The sequence below is a fragment of the Mobula hypostoma genome, chromosome 2, assembly GCF_963921235.1.
Source record: "Mobula hypostoma chromosome 2, sMobHyp1.1, whole genome shotgun sequence".
Taxonomy (NCBI): domain Eukaryota; kingdom Metazoa; phylum Chordata; class Chondrichthyes; order Myliobatiformes; family Myliobatidae; genus Mobula; species Mobula hypostoma.
Genome location: NC_086098.1, coordinates 188,853,772 through 188,880,403, shown reverse-complemented (window position 1 = coordinate 188,880,403; position 26,632 = coordinate 188,853,772). Strand labels below are relative to the sequence as shown.

Genomic DNA, 26,632 nt, shown 5'->3' with positions numbered 1-26,632 from the left:
GTAAAGGAGATAGAATTGTGATCACTATCTCCAAAATGCTCTCCCAGTGAGAGACCTGACACCTGACCAGCTTCATTTCCCAATACCAGATCAAGTACAGCCTCTCTTCTTGTAGGCTTATCTAAATATTGTGTCAAGAAACCTTCCTGAACATACCTAACAAACTCTACTCCATCTAAACTCCTCACTCTAGGGAGATGCCAATCAATACTTGGGAAATTAAAATCTCCAACCGCAACAACCCTGTTATTATTACTCCTTTCCAGAATCCGTCTCCCTATCTGCTCCTCGATGTCCATGTTACTACTGGGTGGTCTTTAAAAAACACCCAGTAGAGTTATTGACCCCTTTCTATTCCTAACTTCCACCCACAGAGACTCCATAGACAACCCCTCCATAACCTCCTCCTTTTCTGCAGCCGTGACACTATCTCTGATCGACAGTGCCACGCCCCCACCTCTTTTGCCTCCCTCCCTGTCCTTTCTGAAACATCTAAAGCCTGGCACTTGAAGCAGCCATTCCTGCCTCTGCACCATCCAAGTCTCTGTAATGGTGACAACAACATAGCTCCAAGTGCTGATCCACACTCTAAGCTCATCCACTTTATTGATGATACTCCTCACATTAAAATAGACACATCTCAAACCATCGGACTGAGTGCGTCCCTTCTCTATCACCTGCCTTTCCTCCCTTTCGCACTGTCTCCAAACTTTCCCTATTTGTGAGCCAACCTCCCTTTCCTCCGTCACTTCAGTTTGGTTCCCACCCCCCAGCAATTCTAGTTTAAACTCTCCCCAATAGCCTTAGCAAATTTTGTCCCCCTCAGATTCAAGTGCAACCTGTCCTTTTTGTACAGGTCACACCTGCCCCAGAAGAGGTCCCAATGATCCAGAAATCTGAATCCCTGCCCCCTGCTCCAATCCCTCAGCCACGCATTTATCCTCCACCTCATTCTACTCCTATCCTCACTATCACGACGCACAGGCAGTAATCCCGAGATTACTACCTTTGAGGCCCTGCTTCTCAACTTCTTTCCTAACTCCCTGTGGTCTGTTTTCAGGACCTCCTCCCTTTTCCTACCTACGTCATTGGTACCAATATGTACCACGACCTCTGGCTGTTCTCCTTCCCACTTCAGGATATTGTGGACGCGATCAGAAACATCCTGGACCCTGGCACCTGGGAGGCAAACTACCATCCGCGTTTCTTTCCTGCATCCACAGAATCGCCTATCTGACCCCCTAACTATAGAGTCCCCTACAACTTCCTCTTCCCCATCCTCTTCCTTTCCTTACCCTTCTGAGCCACAGGGCCAGACTCTGTGCCAGAGGCGCGACCACTGTTGCTTCTCCCAGGTAGGCCGTTCCCCCGCCCCCAACAGTACTCAAACAGGAGTACTTATTGTTAAGGGTGACAGCCACTGGGGTACTCTCTAGTACCTGCTTCTTGCCCTTCCCTCTCCTGACTGTTTCCTGTGGTCCCAGGGTGACTACCTAGCTCCTCTCTATCGCCTCCTCACTCTCCCTGACCAGATGAAGGTCATCGAGCTGCAGCTCCAGTTCCCTTACGTGGTTTCTAAAGAGCTGCAGTTCGACGCACCTGGTGCAGATGTGGTCGTCCGAGAGTCTCTAGGACCTCCCACATCTGACACCAAGCACAGAAAACTGGCCTCACACACATACTCTCTGTCTTTATTTTAAACAGATCACCTACCTGGCCTCAACCCCATTGAGCCAAAGCCTTCCTACTTTGTCTCCTACTACTCCATCGCCTGCTCCTCCGACGCCTGCCCTGTAAATGTGTCTTCCTTTTAAACTCTTCCCGCTGTTCTCACTGGCCGACCTCCACGCGCTTGCGCAGTCGTGCCCCGTTCAAAGCACTGAAGAAATAACCGTCACCTTTTCAACTCTGCTTGCTTTTAAACTCTTCCCGCTGGTCTCACTGGCCAACCTCCATGCGCTTGCGCAGTCGTGCCCCGTTAAAACCATTGAAGTTAATTGGTCATTGTAAATTGTCCTATGATTAGGTTAGGGTTAAATCAGATTTGTCAAGGATTGCTGGGCAGTGCGGCTTGAAACCTCTAAATAAATAAATAAATTGGAAGTGGTCTCCAATTTCAGGATTACATTAGGACTTTTATCAGTACTGGACTAGACCTTGCACTAGGTGCAGTCATAGGGCCAGTGTTACATACCCCTAGGGTTCATTTTTTCTGTGGACTGTCACTTTAAAACGCTAAGAGAATGAGTCTGACTTTTGGGACACTGTTGGATTTCTGCTGACTGCAAAATTGCTTGGTTACTATGGTGAGAGAGGTGGAATTGTTTGATGGACAATGAATGTTTATGGTTTGTCACGGCTTGTTTCGAATAAGCAAGGTCAGATGATCTCCTTACAGATACACATAGAGAGACACACAGTTCAGAGTCAAGATGGCTTCTATCAATGGAAGACACCAGTGAGTGAGGTCGCTGGTTTAAACTTTTAGTAGCCCAAAAGGGGTGAGTTGAGATCGATCCAGCATATTGATAATTGACTCTCACAAGTACTACAACTAGAAGAATTTTGCAGAGAAAGAGGAGGGGAGAGAAATGTTTGAAACAGAAGAAACCCAGTGATAAAGAGATCACTGTTTGGACTCTTTCCGAAGGAGCCCGTAAGGGGTGAGTTTGATTCCATTCGAATACGAAAGTGTGATTGTCACATAGTTAATCCACAGGAGTGGGTTCTCTGCTGAGGGGAAAACCTTTGTGAATACCACGTGTGAATTTACCCTTTGTCTGGTGTGGTATTTCACTGGAAGACAGTATCACTGTGGCAAATCACTGTTGGAGTTATTTCGTATGTCGTGGAACTGATAAGTGGCTATCACGTTGTGTGTTTGGGGTAACCGTGTGGAATCTACCACTGTGTCTACCCTTGCCTGGGTGGTGGTTCCCTTGAAGATGGTCCCCTTTGTGATACTTCGTGTGTGGAGTGGAACAACTTCAGAGATAAAACCTACTGCTACTGTTATTTTGTATTGCTGTCGTGGAATATCGACGTAATTGCCTTCTCACAACATTTGCCTTTGGATTACAAATATCTCGCATTAATTAACCTGAGGATTGAACTAAATTTTCTTACCACACCATTGTAAGACTGTATCACTTACCACCTAAGCTTGAAGAAGTTTGGGGATTTATATATATATTCAACTATATCTGCATAACACCATTAACTCTTGATTTACCTGGTTTAAGTAAATATATGACATAGTTACTGATAAAATAGTGTTTTGTTTAACAGCAAAACCAGACTCCAGGTGTGTTCTATTGCTGCTGATACTTTTACAGGGTTGCGTGTACGTGACACCAGCAAGATGCAATGAATTTTGGACTCATTTATGTGGCACTCTCCCTTATCGATCACCTATAAAGTTAAGAATCTATATTACGGATTGCTAACTTTGAAGTTGAACATCTTACTTCTCTTTAAATTGGTGTCGGCAATGCTCACTGCAGAACCTTCTATCGCTTCTGACTTCATTCACTGTGTAAGTGTGACCACAGTTTGTACAGCAGCAGACACTTTCCACGTGTGGCTGTTCATCCATGTAAGATGCATTTGTCTGTTTCACTGCAAGAATAAGATACGGTAAGTAAATGTAATCATTTGAAATATTACTAATAATTGATCTGAATATGGACAAGAACTTCAGCAAAAAGGCTCTGTTAATTCATTAATGCTATTAAGGTGAAAACTGAGTAAGTGATACACGTGCATATACTTGCTACTTATAGATAGCAATGCATTTGTTTAGTACAAGATATCTATCAATCCTTTGATTTTTATTCAGCCTCCAGAAACGTTGGCATTTTGAAAATTTTACTCCACATTTTAATGTTGATTCTGTCAACCTAAAAGTTGCACAAGATCAAAAAATGTCCTTGGCAGTTAATATTTTATTTTTTATCAATACTACTTCCATCTGTAAATATATTTCCTTTTGGTGGCATAATCTGTAGCTATTTTATTTTATTCCAACTACAATGCGTATCATGAAATGTCTTACGATTCCGAAAACCTAAGTGAGAGCATTTTATCAAGTTTAAGGGAACTCATTCAATTCATAACGTTTTTGATTTTTTTTAGAAACTTTCAATAAGAACTTAATAAAGAACCTTTCTGGAAGTACAAGAAGTGATCAAAATTAGCACAATGGAGTTGTGCACTGTACAAAAATAATATATTAATGTGTAATTTTATGGAGAAATGAGATATAGTTCACAATGAAGATCTTCATCACTAAGTTCCCTATTTCAGCTGTATCACTTTTGACTACAACCACATGGAACTGAGATGACAGAAGAATTCAAAGCAACTTTATTCACAGGTTGCCTTGTCACTCTTTCCAGTTGTGTGTTGGCAATCCAATAGCAGAAGCCTGAGAATTGATTGCCCATCTACCATTTTACATGCAGAAGGTACGGGACTCTTGGAAGAACAGTATTAACGAATATGGAGAAAATTACAGGTTTCTGCCATCATTGAAAAATAAGTAATGCAAAGTGCTAAGAACAAGAACTTAAAAATCAGATTCTAGGCCGCTGGGTAGTTTAACTTAAAATTAATTAGCACCAAAGGGCAAAATATATACTCAGCTCTGTATAAAACTGCTTCTTTATTTTGGCTTTATCCTTAGAACAGAACTACTTAGAAATGCAAACCAGAAACATTGCTAATCAAGCAGCAGACTTGATTTTTCAGTTTAGATCATAAGCAATACAGTCTGGAGCTCAGCAAATGTACGGAGAGTCACTTGGGAAAGATGAATGGGCAGCATTTTCACACCTACAAGGTTATTGGTACTTACTTATTCATTCACGCACTCTATATTTTTATTCCCAACTCATGTAACTACACTAACAACTAACTCCAGTAGACAAACAGGCACAGCACACTCAACAATTAGGAGCTTGGCTGCACCATGCTTGTTAGACTTCTGAACGCTGCAAATTTCCAACAACCAGAAGCAATGCGGAGTGGTGTAGCTAACGGAGTCATTGGCCTACAGTTCCAGCAACTCGTGCTCGGTCCCGATCTCCAGTGCTGTAGGTATGGAGTTTGCACATTCCCCATCAAACTGGTTTCCTTCCGCATGCACGTTGGCAGGTAAGTTGACTGCTGTAAAATTGACCCCAGTGAGTAGGTAATGGTGTAACCTACAGGAAGTTGAAGGGAAGGGAATATGCGAAGAATAAAATGGGTAAGTGCACAACTAACGTTACTGGGTGGGGGGGGGGTCAATGTGGACCCTGTGATGCCTCAAAAAGGTGTTACCTATCATTAAGGAGCCCTATCACCCAGGACGTGCCCTTTTCTCATTGCTACCATCGAAGAGGAAGCACATAAGCTTGAGGATACACACTCAACATTTTACAAACAGCTTGTTCCCCTCCGCCATCAAATTTCTGAATGGACAATTAACCCATGTACACTCCCTCATTATTTTTCCCTCTCTTTTACACTACTTAATTGTAATTTATAGTGCTTTTTATCATGTATTGCCCCGTACCTCAGCCATAAAACAACAACTTTCGTGACATATGCAGTGATATTGAATATGATTCTGATTCTGATTCTAATTCTATGTTGTATCTCTCTGTGACACCAACTCTAACAGCATGTGTTCACCCTTTTCAGTCACAACGCAAATGGAGCTTGGGATTTAATGTTAGCCAAGATCATGTACAGAAGGTGTAGAGTGGGATGATCCCTTTTCAATATCTTACGTATATCTATGCTGCAAGTAATGACAATGTGCATTGCCAATAATGTGGAATGGGGCTGAAATATGTGCATGAGAAAACCAAAATGAAAAACATGGAGCTGAAGTAATGCAAGTAACCAATGAATTATCCTACCTTCTTTCAGGTAAACAGCTGAGCACTCAGGAGAAACTCCTAGGCATTAAATGGAGGCATTATGAATTTATGTATCACATATACCCATAAAAATGGCTTTCCGCTTTGAATGTTGCAAAAGTTCTTTTGAGGACGTGGTAACCATGGCATAAAAGTGTTTTCTCCAAAAACAGATAGACTAACAACTGTTTTATTTCCTTACTTATTTAGCAATACAGTGTGAAGTAGGCCCTTCCAGCCCTTCGAGCCATACCAGCCCAGAAAACTCGATTAACCCTAACCTAATTACGGGACAATTTACAATGACTAATTAACTACCCAGAATGTCTTTGGGCTGTGGGCGCCCGGAGCACCCAGGGAAAACACACAGTTTCCACAGAGAGGACCCACAGACTCCTTACAGACAGCGCCAGAATTAAACTCTGAACTGTGGAAAGGCTCAAGCTGTAATAGCATTGGATTACCTACGTTGGCTACTGCAATGACCCCTCAAAAATTATATAAAGCTTTAAATGACAGCTCAATTATCATTTTCCAGAATCAGAATGTAATATTTCTTTAATTAGCTACAGCTCACTAATTAACTTCAAATAGATCAAGCTAATTTTACATTTATAAGTAATTAGCTAAGTTTTTTGAATTACTTAGAAATGTTGTGCTATTTAATTAAAACATGATTCCAATTAGTTACAGGCAATTTATGAATAATTAATGATGCATATAAAGCAAATTCCAACAAAACCTGTAAACAAAATACTTGAAGCAACACACATCAAAGTTGCTGGTGAACGCAGCAGGCCAAGGAGCATCTATAGGAAGAGGCGCAGTCGACGTTTCAGGCCAAGACCCTTCGTCAGGACTAACTGAAGGAAGAGTGAGTAAGGGATTTGAAAGTAGGAGGGGGAGGGGGAGATCCAAAATGATAGGAGAAGACAGGAGGGGGAGGGATAGAGCCGAGAGCTGGACAGGTGATAGGCAAAAGGGGATACGAGAGGATCATGGGACAGGAGGTCCGGGAAGAAAGACGGGGGGGGGTGACCCAGAGGATGGGCAAGAGGTATATTCAGAGGGACAGAGGGAGAAAAAGGAGAGTGAGAGAAAGAATGTGTGCATAAAAATGAGTAACAGATGGGGCACGAGGGGGAGGTGGGGCCTAGCAGAAGTTAGAGAAGTCAATGTTCATGCCATCAGGTTGGAGGCTACCCAGACGGAATATAAGGTGTTGTTCCTCCAACCTGAGTGTGGCTTCATCTTTACAGTAGAGGAGGCCGTGGATAGACATGTCAGAATGGGAATGGGATGTGGAATTAAAATGTGTGGCCACTGGGAGATCCTGCTTTCTCTGGCGGACAGAGCGTAGATGTTCAGCAAAGTGGTCTCCCAGTCTGCGTCGGGTCTCACCAATATATAAAAGGCCACATCGGGAGCACCGGACGCAGTATATCACCCCAGTCGACTCACAGGTGAAGTGATGCCTCACCTGGAAGGACTGTCTGGGGCCCTGAATGGTGGTAAGGGAGGAAGTGTAAGGGCATGTGTAGCACTTGTTCCGCTTACACGGATAAGTGCCAGGAGGGAGATCAGTGGGGAGGGATGGGGGGGACGAATGGACAAGGGAGTTGTGTAGGGAGCGATCCCTGCGGAATGCAGAGAGAGTGGGGGAGGGGAAGATGTGCTTAGTGGTGGGATCCCGTTGGAGGTGGCGGAAGTTACGGAGAATAATATGTTGGACCCGGAGGCTGGTGGGGTGGTAGGTGAGGACCAGGGGAACCCTATTCCTAGTGGGGTGGTGGGAGGATGGAGTGAGAGCAGATGTACGTGAAATGGGGGAGATGCGTTTAAGAGCAGAGTTGATAGTGGAGGAAGGGAAGCCCTTTTCTTTAAAAAATGAAGACATCTCCCTCGTCCTAGAATGAAAAGCCTCATCCTGAGAGCAGATGCGGCGGAGACGGAGGAATTGCGAGAAGGGGATGGCGCTTTTGCAAGAGACAGGGTGAGAAGAGGAATAGTCCAGATAGCTGTGAGAGTCAGTAGGCTTATAGTAGACATCAGTGGATAAGCTGTCTCCAGAGACAGAGACAGAAAGATCTAGAAAGGGGAGGGAGGTGTCGGAAATGGACCAGGTAAACTTGAGGGCAGGGTGAAAGTTGGAGGCAAAGTTAATAAAGTCAACGAGTTCTGCATGCGTGCAGGAAGCAGCGCCAATGCAGTCGTCGATGTAGCGAAGGAAAAGTGGGGGACAGATACCAGAATAGGCACGGAACATAGATTGTTCCACAAACCCAACAAAAAGGCAGGCATAGCTAGGACCCATACGGGTGCCCATAGCTACACCTTTAGTTTGGAGGAAATGGGAGGAGCAAAAGGAGAAATTATTAAGAGTAAGGACTAATTCTGCTAGACGGAGCAGAGTGGTGGTAGAGGGGAACTGATTAGGTCTGGAATCCAAAAAGAAGCGTAGAGCTTTGAGACCTTCCTGATGGGAGATGGAAGTATATAAGGACTGGACATCCATGGTGAAAATAAAGCGGTGGGGGCCAGGGAACTTAAAATCATCGAAAAGTTTAAGAGCGTGAGAAGTGTCACGAACATAGGTCGGAAGGGATTGAACAAGGGGTGATAAAACAGTGTCGAGGTATGCAGAAACGAGTTCGGTGGGGCAGGAGCAAGCTGAGACAATAGGTCGGCCAGGACAGGCAGGTTTGTGGATCTTGGGTAGGAGGTAGAAACGGGAAGTGCGGGGTGTGGGAACTATAAGGTTGGTAGCAGTGGATGGGAGATCCCCTGAGTGGATAAAGTCGTTGATAGTGTGGGAGACAATGGTTCTTTTTTTTTGTAACATCATATGATAAACTTTCTCTGACAGGAAGTCTTTAAACATGTATCAGATACAGACTGATATAATTAGGTGCAGTCTGATGCCGGGGAAATTGTTAGGCACTGTCACTCAAGTCCTGGAAACAATCATTAACAGGATATAGTCCATGTTGTATAGGCGCTATCATCTCAGCATAATATTTCATGAGATTTTGGATCTTGCAATGAGACATTTCTGTGCTTTTGAACATGGCAATCGGAATTCTTTTCTCTGTATGGTTACCCTTTTTCCTGACACTCCTTCCTGCTGTAACTGGAACAAGACAGAATGACAGGACAAAATTCCCCTTTTATATTTAAGACAGAGATACTATCCCAGACATCTGCTCAAGACATTTTGGAACCCAATGATCAGAACTAGAGGTACAAGGTTAAGTTGCCCCTTTACAGTGCTGTTTCGAAGTGTTTTTAAAGAGAGTATCATCTGGAAACTCTGTCAAAGATCACAAAGTGAATATAAACTTATGCAAAGAAAACCTGTTATAAGATTTTTTAAAAAATTAAAACACTCATTGTAACCCTGAAAAAGAATCTTTTGATGATTGAAAGATCATTCCCTAATTCAATTTAAAGTGGTTCATAGAGCACATACGTCCAAAGATAAGTTAGCGCGTTTTTACTCGCATATTAATCCTTTCTGTGATAGATGTTCGGGGCAGATAGCCTCTTTAACTCATATGTTTTGGTCTTGCCCTACTTTGGAAACTTTTTGGAGAGATATTTTTAATATTATTTCTAAGGTATTAAATATAGATATCTCTCCTCACCCTATTACTGCTATCTTTGGACTACCTAAAATTTCTAGTAATCTTTCCCCTTCAGCCCGTAGAATGATTGCATTTCTTACTTTAATGGCGAAAAGATGTATTTTACAACATTGGAAAGAGCTTAATGCTCCAACTACCTTTTTTTGGTTTTCTCAGACGATTTTATGTTTGAATTTGGAGAAAATTAGAAGTAACCTTTATGATTCTTCATTTAAATTTGAACAGATTTGGGGACCTTTTATTCGATATTTTCATTTAATGTAATATTTACCCTTCTTGTTTTTTTTTCACTGTTTTTAATGGAGGTCGGGATTGAGGACGTGATTTTAAGTTTAACTCTGTTTGGTTTCAAGTTAGCCCATTGCTTTGCCTTGCTTTTAGTTAGTTGCACGGTGGGTTTTTTTTGGGGGGTTTTTTTTTCTCTTTTTTTCCATTGATATATATAAAATTTAGTATACTATTATGTTATCTTGGTTTCTTATGTTTAAATTACATTGTTTGTAGTATTTTTTTTGGTATTGATACCTTTTGGAATTTTATTATACTTTAACATTGTATTAATGTTTATATGGCTTACCTTTGTTGTATACTTACTCAATAAAAAGATTTAAAAAGAAAGAAAGCTCAAATGAACGTCAGTGATGACAAATGTAGAAAATGGCAGCTGGAACAATACAGTGCAGTAACTACGCAAGTGCAAAATGTTTAAATAATGAAACCTACAATCCCTTTTACTTGCACCAAGGATTATTTGCCATATTGCTTCTGAATCTACAGAAACCAAGCCCTCAGTATGCTCCACCCGCCAGGATCCCTGACTCAGAAAAAATGAAAAATTCACTCGTCCATTCTTTGCCTCCAGTTACAAGCAACTTTAACATTTAATTGAAAAATAATTACCAAAACAAGGGGCATAATGCAAACTTAAATTCAGCATAGACTTTGATTTGAAACAATGCCAAACATTGTTTAACATCTGCTGAGTCACTGTAGGCTATGACCTGAAGTGTTGATGTGTATCCCAGTAGATATGCCTTACACTCAGTAGGGGTGGTTGTATTCCAGCCAGCCTCACTACAAGTATCACTCTCAGCTTCCACCGGTGCTGCTGGAGATGCCGTCGTCACAGATTCTGTCACAATACCCTCTGAGCTGACAACCTCCAGAACTCCAAATTCATTCAGTCGGAACTACAAAGAAAAAGCAATTGCATCGTTCAACACACATTCACCAAAAGCACTCAAGAGGAAACAAACCTCACATGAGGAACCATTTGAGTAAGTTAATGGTAAAATACTTTCTTCCGTTTAATTCTTTGCGAAATAACAGCTGAAGCCAAAGAATTAGAATACCATGGTAGAGATGTGGAAAATGTTGGTTAAGTCATACTTGGGGTATTGTGTGCCATTCTAGTCACCCCACTATAGGAAAGACATGATGAAGCTGAGGAAAAGATAGACAAAGATGCTGTCTGGACTAGAGGACTTAAGTTAACAGGAGATTGGATAGGCTAGGTCTGTTTTTCCTGGAGTGATGGAGGCTGAGATGTGGCACAATGGAGGTATATAAAATTGTGAGAGGCATGGATAGGGTAGAAAGCCAGAGTCTGATCCCCCTGCTAGGGCTTTTTAAAACTTGAGGGCACAGCTTTAAGGTGACATTTAAGGGGGTAAGAACATTTAAGAGGCATCTGGTCATTTGCTGGAATGAACTTGGGATAGAGTGATATGGAATTAATACAGGCAAGTGTGATTAGTACAGACTAACATGGTGTCGGGAAAAACACAGAGGGCCTGTTTCTATGATGCAGAACTCTATGACTCTACAAAGACCATACATCTTCTAAATTTTCAATTAGAATTCAGATCTTATTTACAAAAAAACTCACTAAAGAGAATTAATTAAAATTACCATTTTAATTCCAGAGAAAAAACTGAGAGAACAGTCCCTTAAATACGTGACTTAGTGCAGTATTTTGTTATTGCTATCATTAATATATATCATGCATACACCAAAGAATCATGAATTATGAGAAAACTTTCAACCTATCGCACCCAATTTATTTGAAAAAAGTATATCTCAAAATCCACTCTCTTTTCTCTTTCCTCCCAATATTGCATTTTAAGTAAATAACCCATTTATTTTTTAAAGTTGGCATTGGATCTGTGATCAAAATCCTTTCTAGCAATGCATTCCAATTTATAACTTGGTCTGCAAAAAAAGAAATTAGTTCCTCATATCCCCAGTGGATTTTTTGCCAATTACCTTAAATTTGTTAGTTCAATTGGTTCATGCTTGGTGCCTCGAAGCATACAAGATAGGAAGGAACTTTTCCAACTCTCAGGATCAATTTCCTAAAATTGCAGAATCAGAATGGGTACTCCCAGAAAATGGCAGTGAGGATTGCAACGACCTCCCTCAGATAAGTTGGGCTTACAGCAATGAGAATTTTAAACACCAGGTGATATAGAAACACGAGAAAGTCTGCAGATGCTGCAAATCCAAAGCAACACACACTAAGTGCTGGAGGAACTCAGCAGGTCAGGCAGCATCTATGGAAACGAAAAAACAGTCAATGTTTCGGTCTAAGGCGCTTGTTGTTGCTCCTCCACCCTGAAGGTGGCCTCACCTTGTGTGGTAAACCATATATATGTTGTAACTGGGTTAACTGTCTGGACACACCCCTCTGCTGACTACCCTTGTGGATCCGCCCACAGAACCCTGAATAAAGGTGATTTCGCCTTGCCCTTCCCCCTCAGTCCGGGGCAGACATTCAGCATGGAAGTCGTATTTTACTGCAAATAAAAGCCTTTCAGTATTTACCCTACTTCAGTCTTTTGGAATTATTGAAGGTGTTTCACCTTGGCAGGTAAAGTAACCTTCCAGGCTGTGACATACACCTTTTTTCTTGCTACCACCATCTGACAGGATTTACAGAGGGCCCACATCACCAGGTTCAGGAACAGTTATTACCCCACAACCATCAGGCTCTAAAGCCAGTGTGAATAATTTCAATCACACTACTCTGAACTGATTCTATGACCTGCAGACTCATTTTCAATATCTCTTTACAACTGATGTTCTCGGGTGTATTTGAACAATTTGCTTTCCTTTGAAAATGGGTTGTCAGTCTTTGTCAGTTTATGTATTTTTCCAGTAAATGCCTGCAAGACAATGAACCTCAAAGTAGCATATACATACTATGATGTGAAATTTACTTTGAACTTAGAGCATTCAACTGCAGCCAAAATTGGAAAGCAGGTAACACAGAGAATTCAAGCCCTGTCCAGTGCAAGAAAGATTTATTTGCATACATAAAAAAGGTACTTTGCACCTAGATATTTCCTGGCTCACCGTGTAGTGACATGTTAACGTGGCAGTGAGATTTAGACAATTACTATGATGCCTTGGGTACAGCATTTTCAGCTCATCAATAAACTTACTGAGTTGACTACAAAGCTCCAAGCAGAAGAGACATAATGGAAGACTCTTTGGCCAACAATGCAATCCCCTTCACTCCAATCACATTTGCAAGATGGAACAATGTTATCTGTAGCAGAGCCAGCAACTCAACAGGGTCTGGGAAGTGACAATATGCCTATAAATTGAATGCAACCTTAACCTGACCTAAAAATCCCTAACAAGGGAAGATAAAACCATCTAGAATTGTAACTTCATATTACGTTCAAAGTTCAAAGTAATTCATTATCAAAGTACAGATATGTCACAATATAAAACCCAGAAATTTATTTTATTGCGGGCATTCAAAGTAAATTCAAGAATCGCAATAGAATCAATGAAAGCAACACACACAAAATTAACACAGATTGAAACCAGCTGCAGATTTTGAAAACAGAAGAAAGGTCTCAGCCTGAAACGTCAACTGTTTACTCTTTGCCATAGACGCTGCCTAGCCTGCTGTGCTCCTCCAGCATTTTATGTATTGCTTGGACTTCCAGTATCTGCAGATTTTCTCTTGTTTGAGAATCAATGAAAGACTACCCCCAACAGGATGGTCAAACAATTAATATGCAAAAGACAACAAACTGTCCAAATACAAAGAGAAAAATGAAGAAGAATGACAATAATAAATAAATAAGCAATAAATATTGAGAACATGAGATGATGAATCCTTGAAAATGAGTCCATCGGTTGTGCGAATAGTTCACTGATGGGCGAGTGAAGTTGAGCTAAGTTATCCCCTCTGGTTCCAGAACCTGGTGGTTGAGGGGTAATAACTGTTCTGGAACCTGGTATCGTGAGTCCTGAGGCTCCAGTGTCTTCTTCCAGATGGCAGCAGTGAGAAGAGAATATGCACCTGGATGGTGGGATGTCTTGATGGTGGATGCTGCTTTCCTGCGACAGCTGCTCCACATAGATGAGCTCAGTGGTGGGGAGGGCTTTACCCATGATGGACTGGGCCATATCTATGTCTTTTTTAAGGTGTTTCCATTCAAGGGCATTGGTGTTTCCATACCAGACCATGATGCAACCTGTCAATATACTCTCTACCGCACATCTTTAGAAGTTTGTCAAAGTTTTCAATGACATGCTGAATCTTCTCAAACTTCTAACCAGAGGTGCTACCATACCTTCTTCGTAATGGCACTAATGTGCTGGACCTAAGACAGAAAAGTGAGGAATTTAAAGTTGCTGATCCTCTCCATCTTGAATACCCTGATGAGAACTGGCTCATGGACCTCTGGTTTCCTCCTCCTTGGTCTTGTTGATATTGCCTGAGAGATGATCAATATTCCCCAAAATGTTAATATTGATTTGTGAAATTTGGAACTTTGATGACTATATAGCTGTTACTGACAGTCAAAAGCAAGAGGCACACATAAAATGCAACAACTTAGGAGAGGTTACACTTAGCATCAATATTAGGTACAGACTTTGAGAAACTGAGGAATAATGGAAAGATGTATAAACATGCAATGTTCCCTATTTGCTTCAAGGATTGCATTTAGAAAGCATTCTACTTTGTAAAAGGGTAAATTTTGTCCAAATTAAAAGAATCGCTAACCTTCAAGTTGCTTCCAGGTAAGGTAGCAATCCCATCTTTCCATTCCAAAACACTGACCACATCACAGTTGTGCACTCCACTGATCTGAGGACTAATTGTAGCAGTCACTGGCACAGTGCTGTCTGGCTGTTCTGCTTTGACTGGCAAGAAAATGCCTTGATTTTCTCTGGAGAAACTCCGAGGCTTTCGAAGATTCGCTGCTGTGTTAACTGATTTTACATTTGAAAAAAAATGCAAACAAGTAAAATCTTACAATATATTTGTACATGCACTGTTAGATACTGTATTGTTGTTGAGAGGATATTGTCATCTTCAATTTATTACATAAATTGTCAATCTATCATTATAGTTACAATCATGGTTTCGCTGAGAGTATACTTTGTTACTTTATTTGGAAAGCAAATTAAGGTAATTCTATGTTCTAAAGGCTAGATATTTTGAGTCTTGATACTTGAATGTCAACATTGACATGACAGTTAGATTGGATTTCAAAATAGGGAACCAGGAATGAAAATTGACATTATATCAACAACAGAAAACATCTTTATGCATTATTTTTATATTTTTTATTTGAACTGTATTTGTGATAGGGGACTCGATAGTAAGGGGGTCAGACAGGCGATTCTGTGGACGCAGTCCAGAGACCCGGATGGTAGTTTGCCTCTCTGGTGCCAGGGTCCGGGATATTTCTGATCGTGTCCAAGATATCCTGAAGTGGGAGGGTGAGGAGCCAGAGGTCGTGGTACATATTGGTACCAATGACATAGGTAGGAAAAGGGATGAGGTCCTGAAAGGAGAATATAGGGAGCTAGGAAGGGAGTTGAGAAAAAGGACCTGTGATTACTGCCTGTGCCACGCGACAGTGAGAGTAGGAATGCGATGAGGTGGAGGATAAATGCGTGGCTGAGGGATTGGAGCGGGGGCAGGGATTCAAGTTTTTGGATCATTGGGACCTCTTTTGGCGCAGGCGTGACCTGTACAAAAAGGACGGGTTACACTTGAATCCTAGGGGGACCAATATCCTGGCAGGGAGATTAGCGAGGGCTATGAGGTGACTTTAAACTAGAATGGTTGGGGGGTGGGAATCAAATTAAAGAGACTAGGCGTGAGGAGGTTAGTTCACAACAGGGGGATGGGAACCAGTGCAGCGAGACAGAGAGGTGTAAAGTGAGGGTAGAAGCAAAAAGTACTAAGGAGAAGAGTAAAAGTGGCAGGCCGACAAATCCAGGGCAAGCATTAAAAAGGGCCACTTTTCAACATAATTGTATAAGGGCTAAGAGAGTTGTAAAAGAGCGCCTGAAGGCTTTATGTGTCAATGCAAGGAGCATTCGTAATAAGGTGGATGAATTGAAAGTGCAGATTGTTATTAATGATTATGATATAGTTGGGATCACAGAGACATGGCTCCAGGGTGACCAAGGATGGGAGCTCAACGTTCAGGGATATTCAATATTCAGGAGGGATAGACATGAAGGAATGGGGGGGTGGGGTGGCGTTGCTGGTTAAAGAAGAGATTAACGCAATAGAAAGAAAGGACATAAGCCGGGAAGATGTGGAATCGATATGGGTAGAGCTGCGTAACACTAAGGGGCAGAAGACGCTGGTGGGAGTTGTGTACAGGCCACCTAGTAGTAGTAGTGAGGTCGGAGATGGTATTAAACAGGAAATTAGAAATGTGTGCAATAAAGGAACAGCAGTTATAATGGGTGACTTCAATCTACATGTAGATTGGGTGAACCAAATTGGTAAAGGTGCTGAGGAAGAGGATTTCTTGGAATGTATGCGGGATGGTTTTTTGAACCAACATGTCGAGGAACCAACTAGAGAGCAGCTATTCTGGACTGGGTTTTGAGCAATGAGGAAGGGTTAATTAGCAATCTTGTCGTGAGAGGCCCCTTGGGTAAGAGTGACCATAATATGGTGGAATTCTTCATTAAGATGGAGAGTGACATAGTTAATTCAGAAACAAAGGTTCTGAACTTAAAGAGGGGTAACTTTGAAGGTATGAGACGTGAATTAGCTAAGATAGACTGGCAAATGACACTTAAAGGATTGACGGTGGATATGCAATGGCAAGCATTTAAAGGTTGCATGGATGAACTACAACAATTGTTCCTCCCAGTTTGGCAAAAGAATAAATCAAGGAAGGTAGTGCACCCGTGGCTGACAAGAGAAATTAGGGATAGTATCAATTCCAAAGAAGAAGCATACAAATTAGTCAGAAAAACCTGAGGACTGGGAGAAATTCAGAGTTCAGCAGAGGAGGACAAAGAGCTTAACTAGGAAGGGGAAAAAAGATTATGAGAGAAAACTGGCAGGGAACATAAAAACGGACTGTAAAAGCTTTTATAGATATGTAAAAAGGAAAAGACTGGTAAAGACAAATGTAAGTCCCCTACAGACAGAAACAGGTGAATTGATTATGGGGAGCAAGGACATGGCAGACCAATTGAATAATTACTTTGGTTCTGTCTTCACTAAGGAGGACATAAATAATCTTCCAGAAATAGTAGGGGACAGAGGGTCCAGTGAGATGGAGGAACTGAGCGAAATACATGTTAGTAGGGAAGTGGTGTTAGGCAAATTGAAGGGATTGAAGGCAGCTAAATCCCCAGGGCCAGATGGTCTGCATCCTAGAGTGCTTAAGGAAGTAGCCCAAGAAATAGTGGAAGCATTAGTGATAATTTTTCAAAACTCGTTAGATTCTGGACTAGTTCCTGAGGATTGGAGGGTGGCTAATGTAACCCCAATTTTTAAAAAAGGAGGGAGAGAGAAACCGGGGAATTATAGACCGGTTAGCCTAACGTCGGTGGTGGGGAAACTGCTGGAGTCAGTTATCAAAGATGTGGTAACAGCACATTTGGAAAGCGGTGAAATGATCGGACAAAGTCAGCATGGATTTGTGAAAGGAAAATCATGTCTGACGAATCTCATAGAATTTTTTGAGGATGTAACTAGTAGAGTGGATAGGGGAGAACCAGTGGATGTGGTATATTTGGATTTTCAAAAGGCTTTTGACAAGGTCCCACACAGGAGATTAGTGTGCAAACTTAAAGCACATGGTATTGGGGGTAAGGTATTGATGCGGATGGAGAATTGGTTAGCAGACAGGAAGCAAAGAGTGGGAATAAACGGGACCTTTTCAGAATGGCAGGCGGTGACTAGTGGGGTACCGCAAGGCTCAGTGCTGGGACCCCAGTTGTTTACAATATATATTAATGACTTGGATGAGGGAATTAAATGCAGCATCTCCAAGTTTGCGGATGACACGAAGCTGGGTGGCAGTGTTAGCTGTGAGGAGGATGCTAAGAGGATGCAGAGTGACTTGGATAGGTTGGTGAGTGGGCAAATTCATGGCAGATGCAATTTAATGTGGATAAATGTGAAGTTATCCACTTTGGTAGCAAAAATAGGAAAACAGATTATTATCTGAATGGTGGCCGATTAGGAAAAGGGGAGGTGCAACGAGACCTGGGTGTCATTATACACCAGTCATTGAAAGTGGGCATGCAGGTACAGCAGGCAGTGAAAAAGGCGAATGGTATGCTGGCATTTATAGCGAGAGGATTCGAGTACAGGAGCAGGGAGGTACTACTGCAGTTGTACAAGGCCTTGGTGAGACCATACCTGGAGTATTGTGTGCAATTTTGGTCCCCTAATCTGAGGAAAGACATCCTTGCCATAGAGGGAGTACAAAGAAGGTTCACCAGATTGATTCCTGGGATGGCAGGACTTTCATATGAAGAAAGACTGGATGAACTGGGCTTGTACTCGTTGGAATTTAGAAGTTTGAGGGGGGATCTTATTGAAACGTATAAAATTCTAAAGGGATTGGACAGGCTAGATGCAGGAAGATTGTTTCCGATGTTGGGGAAGTCCAGAACAAGGGGTCACAGTTTGAGGATAGAGGGGAAGCCTTTTAGGACCGAGATTAGGAAAGACTTCTTCACACAGAGAGTGGTGAATCTGTGGAATTCTCTGCCACAGGAAACAGTTGAGGCCAGTTCATTGGCTATATTTAAGAGGGAGTTAGATATGGCCCTTGTGGCTACGGGGATCAGGGGGTATGGAGGGAAGGCTGGGGCGGGGTTCTGAGTTGGATGATCAGCCATGATCATAATAAATGGCGGTGCAGGCTTGAAGGGCCGAATGGCCTACTCCTGCACCTATTTTTCTATGTTTCTATGTTTTCTATAACCCTGTATTATCAAACACACATCTCAAAATCCAACCCTATGTCCCTATAATAAGAGGTGAAAATGGGCAAGACCAGCTATCAGGGCTCTGGTGAAGCTGTACTGGCTAATCCAGCAGAGGAGGACAAAGGGCTTAATTAGGAAAGGGAAAAAAGATTATGAGAGAAAGCTGGCAGGGAACATAAAAACTGACTGTAAAAGCTTTTATAGGTATGTGAAAAGAAAAAAGATTGGTTAAGACAAATGTAGGTCCCTTACAGTCAGAAACAGGTGAATTAATCATGGGGAACAAGGACATGGCAGACCAACTGAAAACTACTTTAGTTCTGTCTTCACTATGGAGGACATAAATAATCTTCCGGAAATAGTAGGGGACAGAGGGTCTAGTGAGATGGAGGAACTGAGGGAAATACATGTTAGTAGGGAAGTGGTGTTAGGTAAATTGAAGGGATTAAAGGTAGATAAATCCCCAGGGCCAGATGGTCTGCATCCCAGAGTGCTTAAGGAAGTAGCCCAAGAAATAGTGGATGCATTAGTGATAATTTTTCAAAACTCATAAGATTCTGGATTAGTTCCTGAGGATTGGAGGGTGGCTAATGTAACCCCACTTTTTTAAAAAGGAGCAAGAGAGAAACCGAGGAATTATAGACCGGTTGGCCTGACATCAGTGGTGGGGAAAATGTTAGGGTCAGTTATCAAAGATGTGATAACAGCACATTTGGAAAGAGGTGAAATCATTGGACAAAGTCAACATGGATTTGTGAAAGGAAAATCATGTCTGACGAATCTCATAGAAATTTTTGAGTATGTAATTAGTAGAGTGGATAGGGGAGAACCAGTGGATGTGGTATATTCGGATTTTCAAAAGGCTTTTGACAAGGTCCCACACAGGAGATTAGTGTGCAAACTTAAAGCACACGGTACTGGGGGTATGGTATTGATGTGGACAGAGAATTGGTTGGCAGACAGAAAGCAAAGAGTGGGAATAAACGGGACCTTTTCAGAATGGCAGGCAGTGACTAGCTGGGTACCGCAAGGCTCAGTGCTGGGACCCCAGTTGTTTTCAATATATATTAATGACTTAAGACAAGGGAATTTAATACAGCATCTCCAAGTTTGCGGATGACACGAAGCTGGGCAGCAGTGTTAGCTGTGAGAAGGATGCTAAGAGGATGCAGGGTGACTTGGATAGGTTAGGTGAGTGGGAAAATTCAAGGCAGATGCAATTTAATGTGGATAAATCTGAGGTTATCCACTTTGGTGGCAAGAACAGGAAAACAGATTATTATCTGAATGGTGGCCAATTAAGAAAAGGGGAGATGCAACGAGACCTGGGTGTCATTGTACTCCAGTCTTTGAAAGTGGGCATGCAGGTACAGCAGGCGGCGAAATAGGCGAATGGTATGCTGGCATTCATAGCAAGTACAGGAGCAGGGAGGTTCTACTGCAGTTGTACAAGGCCTTAGTGAGACCACACCTGGCATATTGTGTGCAGTTTTGCTCCCCTAATCTGAGGAAAGACATTCTTGCCATAGAGGGAGTACAAAGAAGGTTCACCAGATTGATTCCTGGGATGGCAGGACTTTCATATGATGAAAGCCTGGATCGTCTAGGCTTATACTCTCTGGAATTTAGAAGATTGAGGGGGGATCTTATTGAAACGTATAAAATTCTAAAGGGATTGGACAGGCTAGATGCAGGAAGATTGTTTCCGATGTTGGGGAAGTCCAGAACAAGGGGTCACAGTTTGAGGATAGAGGGGAAGCCTTTTAGGACCGAGGTGAGGAAAAACTTCTTCACACAGAGAGTGGTGAATCTGTGGAATTCTCTACCACAGGAAACAGTTGAGGCCAGTTCATTGGCTATATTTAACAGGGAGTTAGATATGGCCCTTGTGGCTAAAGGGATCAGGGGGTATGGAAAGAAGGAAGGTACAGGGTTCTGAGTTGGATGATCAGCCATGATCATACTGAATGGCGGTGCAGGCTCGAAGGGCCGAATGGCCTACTCCTGCACCTATTTTCTATGTTTCTATGCTTCTATGTTAATCTCCTGTACAGCAGATACAATGGATTAGAGAAACATTGTTGAACTCCAACCATACCATCTACTTTGTGAGAAGAGGCGCATAATTGAGTGAGCACATGATGATAGGGATTCTCCTGATCCACCCTTGAGAAACTGGCTCAGAACAGAGGATGATGGACATTGGAAGTCATCAATGGCCTATGCTCCACTGGGAGCTAAGGGCCCAAGAAGAAGATTATCAAATGCACTAGGTCCCACAGTGGATATGGATATTGTAGCAAAGTGATCAAGTTTCAGAAGCAAAATGCAAACTGCTGGAAGAACTCAGCAGATCAACTGGTCTTTGTGGAGGGAAAAGGGTGGTTGCCACTTCAGGTTAGTTTCTCTACTAAAGTGGTAATCTACAGACATGGGTAAACATACATTCTTTGGCATTTACACAATAACATACCTGGAATAATAAAGGCTTTGGTTGACAGATGCGTACTCTGAACAGACCTGTTGCTGGTTACTCCATGTAAACTGATTTCACTCGATGGGGTCATATTGCTGGGCATCAGCTCTTCCAATTCCACTCTGTTATTCATTCTAAAAGTTATTCGCCTGTCTATGTGACTGACCCTAGAGTGAAGTTTACAATTTCAACCATCACTCCTATTCATAAATGTATAAGGATCAATGTCCTTCTCATAAAGTCACAAGGATCAACTGGCTCTTTATTTAACATTTACGAAAATGTTACAATTTCAATGTTTTAAATTTCAAGTAAATGTCAATTGTTTTCAAGAGTTCCAAAGTAAAACTATGGCATGATTTGTGCCTCTCAGGTTTTTCAAGAACTGTACATATTCTGTAATCATATAGAGGGAACTTAATTAAATTTCTATTGTTGAATTACACAACATTAATCAGAGTAACTTACTAAACAATACAGATTAATAATTGGAATTTCTTACATTCACTTTTAAAGAAAATGTCACATAAAAGTAACGAAATAAGTTGAAGTGTTTCTGTGCCAACAACGTCTGGTCCCATACTGGAGCTTCTGTAACATATTCCTTTCTCTAGGCTGAGGATTCCTTTGTCTAGCCCTCCCGACATCTACCTTTAATCTCATGCTTCAGCACTATCTTCTTAGAACCAAAAGCTATTGTTCCATTTCCTTACCCTCGACCCACTACCCCTCTGCAATCAATAGTTCATTTCCCACAATTTTTAACAAACTACATACAACCACCAATATATCTTCCTCTCTCCTGCCATCCTGTTTCAGCATTTCAAAATGACTGAAGAAGGAACACCAGTGACTATACTTCATTAGAGGTTTGCAGAGATCAGTATTGTTGTTGCGTGAATGAAGTCACCGGAGAGAGAGTTACGGGTAGATACAAAGCAACTTCTTTATTCAACAGAACAAGGTACAGCAGGCATTGAGACGCTTTCGCTGTTAAGGTCTGCTGGCCCAGTGTGGGGCTCGATATTTATTTGCTAAACACAAAGGGCAATCCATATTTACAAAGTATAGACAATGCTTTCTTTTGAAGCTAATACAAAACTTCACCCCTTCTGATTACATCCATCCCACCGGCGCCAGCAGCATCTGGACTGGTATTCAGGAATCCATTGTTCCCAACTGAATCCACAATACATTTATTTGGTATTTTACATGCTTAACATGAAGGACAATCCATATTTATAAAGTATAGATAATGCTGTATTTGAAACTACATGCAAACCTCACACCTTCTGGTTTACATCCATCCCACAGGCACCAGCAGCATCTGGTCTGGTATTCCGCTATTCACAGCTTTTAGGAAATGCATTGTTACAAATGGACTGGGATTTTGATATTCACAGCTTTTAGGAATTGCATTATTACAAATGGACTGGGATTCTGGTATTCACAGCTTTTAGGAACAGATGACTGGTGACCAAAGCCATTTGCTAAGTGTAAATGACCTAAACCCAAAATTACTCTAACAAATATGACACCAAAGGCTCCAGCAAATTTCGACAGATGTACTGACTGGCTGCATCTTTAGCTAATAGGAAGGCTCCAATCCACAGGATCAAAGCAGCTGCAAAGGTTTGTAAACTCAGCCAGCTCCATTATGAGAACAACCCTCCCTGCCATTGAGAATATCTTCCAAAGGCAGTGCCTTGAGAAGGTGGCATCCAGCATTAAGGTCCCTCACCACCCAATACGTCTCATAACTACCGTCAGGGAGGACGTAGCAGAGGTTCACAACCTGGGGTACACGGACCCTTTGCTTAATGGTATTGGCCCATGGCGTAAAATTTTGGGAATCCCTGGATGTATGAGAGCCTGATGAAAAACACTCAACACTTTAGGAATGGAACAGCTTCCTCCCCTCTACCATAAGATTTTGGAACGGTCCATGAACATTTTGCACTATTTATTTTTATTCATTGTAACAGAGTAAATATTTATACCTTGCACTGTTCTGCTGCCATATTAAAACAAATTTTGCAACATATGTCAGTATTAAACCTGATTCTGATCCTTTGCTGAATTTTTCTCACACCTCAGTCAGCCTTACCCTTGCACTTATTCCCTCCCCCAGGGCTCCGAACTAAAATCACCATTTTTGAACTTTACAAGCAATATCATTGTACATCTTCGACTAACCTGTTCTGCATATTTTAATATCTAAATACACTAGATGCTAGAATCTGATATAATTTCCTGATGACAGGTCACCAGCCAGAAACAGGAAATGATTCCCACTTCATTCTGTTCTGTAATGGGAGCTTTCTCGTTGCATTACACTCCGTGCAGAAACATCTTTGTCTAGCAATTACAGATGAAAAAAATGAACTAATTGTTTCCTTGAATATTTCCATTTAGTCCACAGTCATGACCTTTAGTAACCACTAACTTCCTGCATTAAATCTCCATCTAATTCCCACTCTAGCTTCCTATATTCCTGTGTAATGAAATGTGGTTTAAATTCAAGAAGCACTCGGATCTTTTTACCAAGTAATTTGCAACTACCAGGTCTTCACATCAAGCTTATCAACTTTAAACCTCAAGTCCTGTTCCCAGTTAGGTTGAACAGTAGCTGCAGGTTATAGATGGGTGGCTATCCTGAAACAATGAATGCATAAGAACCAGAGCCTTTTACTCTTATACCCGATGTCTCTCTTCAAAATGATGTATTTTTTTCCTTGCACCATCACTCATGTATCAACAAATCACTTCAGCTATCCAGCCTATTTCGAGCAAAGAAACGCCCTTTTATTCCTTCACCCTCCCCGTCATTACATCACACCAGCTCTGCGCTTGCAAACGCACTTCATCTCGAAACCATTCCAATGCTGATTAAAGGATATGGACCTTAAAAAAAATTAACATCACCTCTCTACAAACGTTCCTGGAGCTGCTGTTCCCAGCACTTTCAGTTTAAATTTGAAATCTCCAGCCCCTTGTTACGTTGTTTTGGTAATGAGAGAATAGGTTGGCTAATTTTCTACCAAAAAAACTACAGCTAAATTGATAGCACTACTCAATTTAAAATCTTTATTTTTGGCCTTCCCTCGGGAACTTGACGACCATTTTTTATTCTGTACGATATATATTTTTGCTAAGTAAACGACCTTCTCATATTGTTTACTTAACTTTTTTATTCAGCTTAGAACCATTTCTTCCCCTATCCTAATTAATTTATAATCAATTACTGCCATATTCAATCACTCACTGGGGAAATTTAAGACTGCAGTTTAGAATATCATTGGCTTTGAAATGTGTTCAATTACAAAATGGTAATTTCCAATATTATAATTTTTTCAGTACCAATACATTTGATGAACCTAGTCAATTTTAAGTATTCAATCCAGACACCGGACTTCACAGTGTAAAGAGGCGTATACCATGTAACCACTGTTTTTCACGCACATTAAAATACACCTTGCAAACACTGAATGCTATTTATTTATAATGTTCAATGAATAATGCCACCAAAACAACCTTGGAATGATTGCTAATTGTCTGAGATTTTTCCCATGCATTTTTATTAATGCAATAGAAACCCGTATTAACTAACTATAGTTATTTATTAAAAAATCAACTATGTCACCAACATGCATCCGTACGGTGAATTCATACTTCATTCATTAGGGATTATCATTTCAATTTTATTGACTGATAAAACCATGCAAGAGATTTAATTTCTTACCAAAATGGCGGTGCTGACGGGCAGCCAAGAACAGAAGCTACAGTAAAATTAAATGAGATACATGTCTTTCACTTGGGTCCATATGAATACGCTCAAATAAAATTCAAACGACGGATGCACCGCCTGCCAAGCCTCAATCGTCGTCTCCCAACGTTGTCTCTTTAATTCATACGGGAGAAGCAGCCAGCGAAAAGTTACTAGCAACGAAAAAGGTACCAAATTCACAAATCCCCACTACATCCCTCGTAAGAGCGGAATCAAATGTCTGCAGTAGTGCCACAGATTTTTAGACCAAATGCAAATGTTTTTTTGTTAAATTAATGACGTTGCGATGAAAGAATACATTGACTGAAAGGTAGGAGACAAATATTGCATAATTGAACATTGAAGCAGATGTTTTTGCCCGATGAGCCCCTCTATTTCTGAAGAAGTAATCTGATATTCTTTTAGATACTAAAATGTGTAGGCTTCTTACCAATACAATGCACTTGCGCTTGAGCCTGCGGGGCTGCTTGCGCGCATGTGCAACTTTCAAAGACGCTATCACCATTCTTTTTTACAAACGCAGCATTCAACTAAGCGTTACTTATTTTAGAAAAGGTTGCTGTTTTAACGGTTATTCTAGACTTGCTTAAAAAATCAACATGACCTCTAAATGCATTGTTTCGTGGTTGTATTGCACTTTGAACATGTAGTACATTCCTCCCTGCAACTATGATACATTAAGGTTGCAAGGTTACCAATGTTAATATTCCTCCCACCAACACCGCTGCCGTGCAAGAGCGCGTTACAAAGTCACAGTACAGGTTTCCAGTCTTGGGTCCTAAATGATTTATGTTCCTAGGTGATTAGATGTAAACATATAGGAAAAATGTGTTTGACCATGCGGACTACTCGCACGTAGCAAGATAAATATGTCTAGCATATTGGTGTTTCATTGCTTCAGTCCACCGCCAGCAAGGTTGGCCCTGCACCCAGCTCAGCAACGGGTTTTGTTGCTATTCCAAAAGATACACATTTTGCTTACTATTCTAAAAGTTTAATCTTTCTAAAACAATCAAGATTGCACATGACCCTGTCAACATGGAATAGGCATCACATCCAAGTTCATGTTACAAATGTAAATGTTTCCTGTAATTGATAGTTTCAATTAATTCCTAGTGTGAAATTGGATTTCTATCAAATTGGGCATGCAAAGTAACAAAATCTGCTGGTGAAATTCAGTCGGCCAATTAGCATATGGAGAGGGAAAATTGAAAGATGCTGAGTGTTTTAATTCAAACTGCTGACAGTTCCCCATGATCCACAGATGCTGCTCAATCTACTGAGTTTCTGAAGCAGATTGCTGCTCCAGATTCAAACTTCTGCATTCTCTTGTGTCTACAGAAATCCACTTTGTCTTTGCCTCTGAGGCAGATGCTCACACAGGAAACTAGGCTTTGGCCAATCAAGTACACTCCACAAATTACTGGATGTCTAGGAATTGGTTACATTAGTGTTATAATTTACAGGATATCTGCATCATTGGCAACTAACCAAGTTTAAAATTGCTCTACCATCACGTTAACTGGGTGCATTTAAGAGACCAAAAAGAGAAGTGGTCATGTCAGCAGTTTAAACTTTACAACAAATTACA

At 41.4% G+C, this 26,632-nt stretch overlaps 1 protein-coding gene across 2 annotated transcripts in view; it reads right to left on the bottom strand.

The window, feature by feature from the left end:
- The window catches only part of l3mbtl1 (L3MBTL histone methyl-lysine binding protein 1), a 90,207-nt gene extending 64,783 nt beyond the window's left edge, over window positions 1-25,424 (bottom strand). For both annotated transcript variants that reach the window (XM_063041284.1, XM_063041285.1), the window contains exons 1-5: window positions 24,997-25,424; window positions 21,252-21,421; window positions 14,577-14,785; window positions 10,590-10,740; window positions 3,468-3,618 (exon numbers count right to left, since the gene is read on the bottom strand). In XM_063041284.1, the coding sequence (XP_062897354.1) occupies window positions 3,468-3,618; window positions 10,590-10,740; window positions 14,577-14,785; window positions 21,252-21,387 (647 nt within the window). In that variant the 5' untranslated portion in view covers window positions 21,388-21,421; window positions 24,997-25,424. The remainder of the gene's footprint in view (window positions 1-3,467; window positions 3,619-10,589; window positions 10,741-14,576; window positions 14,786-21,251; window positions 21,422-24,996) is intronic.
- Window positions 25,425-26,632: the final 1,208 nt, after the last annotated feature.